The sequence below is a fragment of the Tiliqua scincoides genome, chromosome 3 (assembly GCF_035046505.1).
Source record: "Tiliqua scincoides isolate rTilSci1 chromosome 3, rTilSci1.hap2, whole genome shotgun sequence".
Classification (NCBI taxonomy): Eukaryota; Metazoa; Chordata; class Lepidosauria; order Squamata; family Scincidae; genus Tiliqua; species Tiliqua scincoides.
The window spans coordinates 1060515-1070441 of NC_089823.1; the positions used below are offsets into that span (position 1 = coordinate 1060515).

Consider the following 9927-nt stretch of genomic DNA (forward strand, 5'->3'; position numbering starts at 1 on the left):
AATAAGGTGTCCATAGGCTGATGGGGGCTGTCTTCTGCCTTGATGACAGGGGATGACAACAATTCCAAGGAATGTAGAGTCTGAACATAGAGCACACACAGTGGGAAGGCCGTCCACGAGTCGTACTCCTGCATCCCAGGAACACAAGTTAGGACAAAGGTTTGGTGGTTCTTTGCTGGGCTGTCATTGTGTCTGATGCTGGCTGACATCATTCACCATGGCCCTCTAGTACAGGGAGACAAAGAAACCATAAACTGGTGTGAATATGTGTCATGACAGGTTCTGATGTGGAATAACAGTCAATGTTATTCTGAACAGGGATTAAATCTCCTCCTAATCTTCTTTATTGACGCAGTCTTGGCCTGAGCGCCTCTTCTGCTGAAGGTGAGGTAGACATTTTATAAAGAAATGAAGTAAACTAAATAGTTTGGCCTTAGATGGAAATGTGCACCAGGCTGACAGGCCGTGTGCCCTCTGCAATCCGCATTCTCTCAAGGAGCGCCTCCTCCTCCTCTCCTAGTGCTCAGTCTGGCCAAGCCACAATCTCTCCCCCTTCCAACCTGGTGCAGTGCAAAGGGCAGAATGCCCTGTGGCTCTTCGTTTCCAAAACCTGCCTGGGGCAGCTGGCCAGGGATCAAGCTGGAATCTGCCAGAGCTGCTCCTCCACAGAACTGGGAGGTGAAGCGAGGGGGGGGGGGGCTGCGACTCCGAGAGCTGAAAATCCTGGTTCAGCTGCGAGCACAGTGGGCGGTCTGAAGCAAGCCGCTGTCACTCACTCACGGTGGCCCTCTCTGCAGTGCAGGATTCTGACACTGCCAGCCTGACTGGCTTTGACAAAGGCAATGCAAGTGAAGGATTACAGCGGTAACGTCGATGAAGTATTTTCAAAGCTTCTGTAACAGCACAAGCCTATGCATGTCTGCTCAGAAGGAAGTTCCATTGCATAATGGGACTTACTCCCAGGAAAGTGTGTTTAGGCCTAAATCACATAAATAGCAGCTCATTGGCCAAGCAGCTCACGTTTAATGCAGCTCATTGGCCAAGTCAGGATCCCTTCCTTTCAGTTCCTTATATCTACCGAGGAAACAATGGGGACAAGCCTCTTCACAAGATTGTCAGATCTCTAAATTACAAACATGGTTGGCAGGACAGGCTGTGAACTGGTTCAGGCTAAGCCTACCTTGTCTGGCACTCAGAGTCCAATCTTATGCGCTGACACTAATTGCTATAAAGCAATCAGTGCCAGTCATAAACAGCATACTCTTTTTTGAGCAGACAGACCAGGAAGATGGATGGCAACCCACAACTTTTTACCTGTGCAGCCCAGTCCTATCCCCTGCCACACTACGGCCATGCCACAAAGGCAGGCACAGCATGCTATGGGGTGGATCTGGCCTGGATGCCTTTAAAAGGGGATTGGACAAGTTTCTGGAGGAAAAATCCATTATGGGTTATAAGCCATGATGTGTATGTGACACCTCCTCATTTTAGAAATGGGCTATGTCAGATGCAAGGGAGGCCACCAGGATGCAGGTCTCTTGCTGTCAGGTGTGCTCCCTGGGGCATTTGGTGGGGCCGCTGTGGGATGCAGGAAGCTGGACTGGATGGGCCTATGGCCTGATCCAGTGGGGCTGTTCTTATGTTCTTAGTGTTAACTTTTGTTCCAGCCATCAGCAACCTGATGCCAGCACTGTTGGGAATGATTGCTAAGTCACAGAAGAGCTCTGACCCTGTATCCCCCTCTAACATCCCTCTAAGGCCCAGACCACACCTGCAAAAACCCTCATTGGCATTGCCCATAGAACAGGTGTACACTCAAAAGCAAAACTCACCCGTGAGACATTGTGAGTCTGCCACAAAATAACCAAGGATATTTTTCACTTTTGATGCCTTGAGTTCCAAATCCTCCATGTGAGTCTTGAACACATGGCAGGAAGTCTCCCAGGGGTTTTGGCACCTGTGAGGTTTGGGTCTTTGGAAGAGGTGGGTTTAGCTCCCAGCTGAGCTCTCCTTTGCTGGCCTCCCCGGTCTTTGGGCAAAAGGGCCACCATCTGTGCCCACTTGCTTGTGGCAAGCAGGAGAGGGATCTGTGAGAGCAGCCTTTGCTTGATGTTTGCTCTGTGAATCTGGGGGATCCGGTGGGAGGGGAGGGAGGGGAAGCCCCCCTTCAGGACAGCCAATGAAGCCCCTCTTGACAGAGCTTTGATCCTCTTCGGCTATGCAAGTGTACTCGTCTTCTAAATCTGCTGGCAAAGCAAGCAAAAAGCAGGCCAATCTTGCCATCATTTGTAGGGCAGGTATTCAGAAGGGCATGCCCTCAGCGGCTCTCACCCCTTTCTGCTGGCAAGTGCTGCTGGGATACCTGCGGACGCTGGAAGTCTGCCAAAGGGTGATTGGCAGCACTGGGGGAGGGACTAGCATGGATTTTGCTGCAAAGAAACCCTCAGATTGGAGTTAATGTGTGCTTGCAAATCCCAAGTGGGCTGAATCCCTTGGATGCATTTTCCCACGGAGTGACTGCACGCCTGGCAGGGTCTGAGTCCCATAAAAAGCTTGCGGAAGCCTCCAGGGTTCCCATGACCAGGTTCACGCCCCGTTGCTGTCTAGTCCCCTGGAGCCTGAGTTGGAGCCTGTCGTGCAGCCAGAACACTCCAAGGCCTGTTCCATCCCCCCAGCACCCGCTTCTCACCCACTCAGGAGAGCTGGGCGGCACCCCGCCTGCCACCAATGCCTCTGCGCACCAGGGCTTCTCCTTGCCTGTGCCCAGGCTCTGGAGCTGCCTTCCTTGCGGGGTTGTGCTGCCCCATCCCCCCGGCATGGGGGGGGTCTCTGACATGTGTTCTTGTGCCAAGGAATTGGCATTGCTGGCTTGGTCACCTGGTGAAAGCAGCAAACACACTTAAAGCTGCTGTAAAAAAGAGGCTGACCTGCTTGATCCTGGCAAGACACAGATCTATTAAAAAATGACCCTCTCCCAAATTCCCATGGCAGTTTGCATGGGGACCATTCGCAGTACACCAGTGTGCCACGGCACAGTGGTTGAAAATGGCTGGCCTAGACCAGGGGTGCCCAAACCCCAGCCCTGGGGCCACTTGTGGCCCTCGAGGGCTCCCAATGCAGCCCTCAGGGTGCCCCTGGTCTCCAATGAGCCTCTGGCCCTCCAGAGACTTGCTGGAGCCCACAGTGGTCCAGTGCAACACCTCTCAGAGTGAGGGTGACTGTTTGACCTCTTGCGTGAGCTGTGGAATGAGGGCTCCCTCCACTGCTTGCTGTTTCATGTCTGTAATGCAGTAGCAGCAGCAAAGAAAAGGCCAGCCTTGCTTTGTGCAAGGCCTTTTCTTGAGCTATTTCAAGACCTTCATTCATTCATATAAGTTCTTCTTTAATATATTCATTTATGTAAACTTATGTAAATTTATTCAAATTGAAAATGTAAATTAATTCTTTTTTTCCCCGGCCCCCCGACACAGTGTCTGAGAGATGATATGGCCCTCCTGCCAAAAACTTTGGACACCCCTGGCCTAGACCATCCTCTTTATCAAGGGCTGCCTAAGAGACAGTGTGTGGCTCAGGCTACATTAAAGATACAGCCAGGAGTAGGCCCTACTGCACACAGTGATAGTTACTTCTGTGTAGGTATGCAGAGGCCAATGCTCTTACATGCCTTTTATGTTATCAGGGATAACAAGGGGGGGAGCGGAGGACGGCTCATTGCCAGGGAAGAGCAGGTCTCGAATGCCAGGTCTCGGGGCAGCCTCGCCTGAAGGGGACCATTCCAGGGGGCAGCCTGGGATATTTTAGCACTGGAAAGGGTGGAAAGGAAGAAAACATGTTGAACGAATTGACAAAATAGTCTTTATTGCAGATACCGCATTGCCACATAACAGTTTGTGATGTAAAAAAAGAGAGAGCCACAAAAATTTGAGCAGGCCGGAAGCATTTATCATTTCAGTTTAGAAAAACAGGCTGCACGAGGAAGTCAGGGAGCTCTGCAAAGTGGTGTGCAGGGCGTGGGGGCCGCGCATGAAGGAGGCCTGTGAGACCCTCCCCTCTCCCATCATCACGGCAAAATGACTATCAGCAGACCCAGTGCAGGGGGGGGCTCCTCCACCCACTGTGTGACCTAACAGCCGTGTGAATTCTCTTGGCTCAAACAGCCGCAAAAGGGGGTGAGACGAGCTCCGGGGCGGGGGGGTGACACCAGCACCTATGAGGCAGAGTGACTACCTAAAGGAGCCTCCATTATGCACCGCACTCCTCTTCCCACCCCTGATTCCAGAGGAGCAGTCAGAAGGGCCCTGTTCTCACTGCCTAGCTGGGTGGGTGCTGGAGGTGGGCTGGGGCTCAGGCAGGGGGAGAGGGCTTGGGGCTGTCGCACAGCTGACAGAAGCACAAGGGGGGGCCAGGCAGTGTGGGCCCTGGGCTGGGCTGGGCTGGGCTGGGCCTGCGGAAAGGCTTGTTCCACTGCTTGTGATCATGGGAAAGCCCGAGTGCTTCTCCACTTCCTGCTTTTGCACCGGGTGTCCCTGCGCCCAGACCCCCCAATTCAGAGCTTGCCCCATCAGGAACTCTCTTACAGCCCTAACTACACCCCCCCACCAATGCAGCTGCACCAATGGAGTACATGCTGCATCCTGTGGGGGGGGGCAGTCTCAGAAGTCTCCTTGAAGTCAGGCCCAGGATTCCTGTAACCTAAGACACGTTTCTGCTGCCAGTGGGCCTTCACAGATCTGTGGCAGCGAAATTGAGGGGCATAAGGGATAGGGGAGGAGAGGGAACAGAGATGGGATCCTGACGCAGGCCAGTGCCACGGCATCCTCCCCCTTTCCGCCTCCTGCCCGCTCCCAGACACCCCAGTGTTCTTCCCACTGCACACCCCGACTTATCAGTGCACTGGCAGCAGGACTGTCTGCTGGCCCACGTTGTGTGATTGCCAGTCATGTGCCCTGTGGAGCATGCCGGCCGGCCGGCCTGCCAGGCAAATGCTTCCGCCAGCAGAGGACTGGGCCCTCAGACTCTCTCCAAGGACGCTGGGGGTCAAATGAGACTTTAACAACATGGCGTGGCTGGGGAGCTTTTCTGTTTAAAACAGCAGACGGGGAGGGGCATTGTCAAGAGTGGAGCCATGGCAGGGCCTGAGCCCTCACACCCTCCCCCCCCCACCCCACCGCAGTCCTGTCCCATTTTGCAGCATTCCCAGTTACTGCTGAAGGGAATAAAAAGAACACACAGGACCACGCGGCATGTTGTGCAACTTGCCACTGAAACTGCTGGGGTCTGGGACTCTTTCCAAGGAGGAGAGGGTGCCTGGAGAAGGAGCTCCCTCCCACCGACCCCTCCTCAGTGGCAGTGAGGAGGCCATGTCTGGACTGCCAGCCTCTCCCAGGCGCCTGCCAGACCTAGGAAGGAGCCCTCCCTGGAAAGAGGTGTGTGTGACTATCTCCCCAGAGACGCCTTGTTCTTGTGCCAACTGGCAGACTGCAAAGGCAGGAGGCTCACTCTTCATTCTAATGGCACCTGAACCCATCTGGGCCTCAGAGAAATGCTGTGGAGGTGAGTCCCACAGTCCAATAGAAGCCTCTCTCTGGATGAGACACAGCCCAAGATTACTCTGTGCAATCAGTCTGAAATGCGCAAATTGACAGAATTTAGACTCCCCTCCATTCCAGGGAAACAGAACCCCCCAAAACAGGAAAACTGACTTGCCACAGCTCAAAAATAAGCACTGGGAATTCACAATAGAAGGCAAGCTTCATAGTGACCAACGGAGATCCAGTTTTGCAAACCAGCATTGCCCTAGTATGGCAGTTTGGGACTTGGTTCAAACAAGCTCCTGGGGTGCCAAGCTGGCCAAGGAACTGCCTGGCTTTCTTGTCCCACGCTCCTGGCTCACCTCCGTGTGCCGCTTCAGAGAGGGTCCTCCTTCCCAAGCCCCATCCTAAGGATAGCTTTCCAGATCTGCTTGGATTTGATGCTGTATACGATAGGGTTCAAAGCAGGGGGCACGATAAGGTAGACATAGGCGACCAGGCTGTTGACAATTGGGGGGGGACTCCTAACAAACCGGTGGATCATGGAGAGGCCAATCATAGGAATGATGAAGATGAGGAAAGCGCAGATGTGCGAGAAGCAGGTCTTCAGAACCCTGGAGCAGCATCTGCCCTGGCTGCCCAGCCTGATGACTGTCCTGATGATCAGGAAGTAGGAGAGAACGATGAAGACCGCGTCTAAGCCGGCAGTTGAGAGAATGACCACCAGGCCATACAGAACGTTGACATGGATATCCGCACAGGCCAGCTTCATGATATCCGGATGAAAGCAAAAGGAGTGGGAGAGGCAGTTGTTCCTGCAGTAGGTGAGCCTCTTGAGCAGAAAAGGAATGGGGAGGAGGGAGACCACTGCTCGCACCACGATGGCCAGCCCTATCTTGACAATGGTTGGCTCGGTCAGAATCGCTTTGTACCTCAGGGGGTGTGCAACGGCCACAAAGCGGTCAAAGGCCATGGCCAGAAGGACAGAGGACTCCAGCACAGAGACAATGTGGATGAAGTACATCTGGATGAGGCAGGCGTCAAAACCAATGGTCCTGATGTCAAACCAGAAGATGCCCAGAGTGGTGGGAAGCGTGCACAGTACCAGGCTCAGGTCCACGACTGCCAGCATGGAAAGGAAGTAGTACATGGGCTCGTGGAGACTCGGGGTCCTCTGAACGACGAAGAGGATGGTGCAGTTCCCGGAGAGAGCAACGAGGTACAAGATGCAGAAGGGGATGGAGACCAGTCTGTGAAGGCTCCTGTCCATTCCAGGGATCCCAGTCAGGAGCAGCACTGGAGGCTGGTAGAAGGAGTCGTTGGGACTCCAGGGTGCCTCTGTGTGGGGGGTCCCCATCCTGCCTCCGCTGTCGCACAACCTGGAATGCAAAGAACACCAACCCTCTTGAGATTGTGGTCGTCAAGTAGGAGCAGGGCTGCTCCTCACCCTGGTCTGTGGAATGTCACAGATTTGATAATATACAAAGAATCCCGAGAACCCTGAACTTTGGAAAGTTTTGTAGAAAAAACCCCAAATACCACCATTGTTCTTGCAACTCCATAATCCTGGTGAGCAGTAAATGCGGATGAAACTGCATTAAGTAGTTTGACCATCTGACCGTAAAAAGTGTTTTCTTTTTTTAAAGAATGTTTCATTGAGAAAATAAATATAAGGCTACACATTTGGCTTCCGTGATGTGAAACTGTAAATCTGTAGGGTAGGACCAGGTGATAAATAACACATTTACTAGACAGTTTTGATGTGGCTGTGACAGTCTTGCTCCTGTACGATCAGCCACACTCTGTCACTGTCTCTTGTCCTTCAAGGAAGCTGATTTCCAAGCTATATTTGGGTCATGTTTTCCATTTCAAAAATGTACAAATACATTTCAATTTTCATAATGTAATAGGTATCGTTGCACACGGTCTTGAGCTTGCATGCAGGGCAAGGGACTTGAAGCTCACAAATAGATGACTAGAACACACAAGATTGACAGGAAAGATCTCCCTTGTTCTTAGTAATATTATGGTAGCCCTGTGGGTGAAGAGACCCATTATGTTCTCTGATGGACTGTGGCATAAGAACATAAGAACAGCCCCACTGGATCAGGCCATAGGCCCATCTAGTCCAGCTTCCTGTATCTCACAGTGGCCCACCAGATGCCCGAGGGAGCACACTAGATAACAAGAGACCTCATCCTGGTGACCTCCCTTGCATTGGCATTCTGACATAGCCCATTTCTAAAATGAGGAGGTGTCACATACACATTATGGCTTGTAACCCATAATGGATTTTTCCTCGAGAAACTTGTCCAATCCCCTTTTAAAGGCATCCAGGCCAGATGCCGTCACCACATCCTGTGGCAAAGAGTTCCACAGACCAACCACACACTGAGTAAAGAAATATTTTCTCTTGTCTGTTCTAACTCTCCCAACACTCAATTTTAGTGGATGTCCCCTGGTTCTGGTGTTATGTGAGAGTGTAAAGAGCATCTCCCTATCCACTCTGTCCATCCCCTGCATAATTTTGTATGTCTCAATCATGTCCCCCCTCAGGCGTCTCTTTTCTAGGCTGAAGAGGCCCAAAGGCCGTAGCCTTTCCTCATAAGGAAGGTGCCCCAGCCCCATAATCATCTTAGTCACTCTCTTTTGCACCTTTTCCATTTCCACTATGTCCTTTTTGAGATGTGGGGACCAGAACTGGACACAATACTCCAGGTGTATTCGCTCCAGGTGCACTGCAGCCGATGTCACATTGATGCTCTCTCCCTCTATCATTTTCTGGGCAAGGCCCTCCCTTGGGAGAAAACCCTATCAGAGCAGCATGGGGAGGCGTTAACTGGCGAAAGAGTTGCTGCCCTCCTCCAGAGCCGTAATCTGGATCTGATCTGAGGGGCCGCAAAACTATTCTTAACTTTTGTAAAAGAAGAGATGGGCCTGCTCATCACAGCTCCAGAGTCACATCAGGGCCGGTGGGCTCATCTGAATGCACACCACTCAGTACGGTATTGGCAGCACCCTTAACTGTGGCCAGGATGGCCACTTCCTGACTAGACAAGCATTAGGAAGCATGACAGGAAATCACAAAGTATCTTTCAAGAAGCTGCCTGGTGCTCTGCCAGTCCAAGAGGTGATTTTGAGGCCCCAAGTATACCACATCATCAGATGGGGGAGAGCCGACATCCTTGGCAATATCATCGCAAGGGTTCTGGGGTCCTCCACTGGCATCCTCCTGAAGACACCGACTGCCTGCATGACCCCTGGCTCCTGGGTCACCTGTGCAACCGGGCCACACCTGGCCCTCCCGCTCCCTCTGGCTACTTACGGCGCTTCCATGTCTGGCTCCAGGGCTGCCTCTGGCATGCTGAGAGGGATGAAGCCGCCTTTGGTGTCCCAGGATTGTGGAGGCAGCTTTTATCTGGCTTCCTGAGAAGCGCACAGCTGGTGCAGCAGAGCCAGTGGGGGGGGGGGCCTTGCAGCTCTTTCTCCATGTATGCTGCTTGCTTGGCAGTGCTTCTCTTCCCCTGGGTATTTATTGGGCAGGCTGTTTCCCCTCCCCCTGATTTACGACCCTGGGACACCAAGAGCTGAGATGGGCTCCAGAGCGAGGCAGGAGAGAAGCGCTGCTGCCTTGGCCAAGAAATCTGGGCGGGTGGGCAAGGCAGGGCCTCGGAGAGGGGGCTAGAGTGGGTAATTTGCACCCAGGCCCAGGGTGAGAAAGGGGACCCAGGAGCCAAAGGAGGGCCCCAGAAATTTCTTTCTACTCAGACTTGTGGCCTGCATGGGATGCTGGGGACAAGTGTGCAGCTGCTGGCAAGCCATGTATGCTGGGCCAAGGAATGCATCCCTGGCCCTCCTGAACAGTGTCCAAGCTGGGAGGAAGCGGGCCTGCTGCAGGAGCTCTGGGGCTTGCAGATCTGCTTCCCATGCAGGAGCCCTGGAACCAGCTGCGGGGCTGCAGCCACTGCAGAAGTTCCTTTGGGGGCACTCAGGGCACTGTACATTCTAGTGCAGGGCTGCCCAAACCCTGGCCTGGGGGCCACTTGCGGCCCTTCAGGACTCCCAATCTGGCCCTCAGGCAGCTCTCAGTCTCCAATGACCCTCTGGCCCTCTGGAGACTTGCTGGAGCCTGTGCTCTTAGCGGACACAACTTGCTCTTAGTGTGACGGCCAACTGTTCGACCTCTTATGTGAGCTGTGGGACGAGGGCTCCCTCCACTGCTTGCTGTTTCACACCTGTGATGCTGCAGCGGCAGCAAAGGAAAGGCCGGCCTTGCTTTGTGCAGGACCTTTTATAGGCCTTGAGCTATTGCAAGACCTTCATTCATTCTCAGAGGTTCCATCTCTAATATAGTCATTTATGTAAATTTATACAAATTTTAATGCAAATTTATTCT

General features: G+C 52.9%; 1 protein-coding gene across 1 annotated transcript; it reads right to left on the reverse strand.

Moving 5' to 3' along the window:
* Window positions 1–5907: 5907 nt before the first annotated feature.
* Window positions 5908–6888, reverse strand: LOC136643918 (olfactory receptor 51G2-like). The gene has a single exon (XM_066619342.1). It carries the CDS (start codon window positions 6886–6888, stop codon window positions 5908–5910), a length of 981 nt encoding a protein of 326 aa, XP_066475439.1.
* Window positions 6889–9927: the final 3039 nt, after the last annotated feature.

What these genes read in the sequence shown, in the direction of transcription:
- LOC136643918 (XM_066619342.1), bottom strand. Translation starts at nt 6,888, where the DNA reads ATGGGGACCCCCCACACAGAGGCACCCTGGAGTCCCAACGACTCCTTC.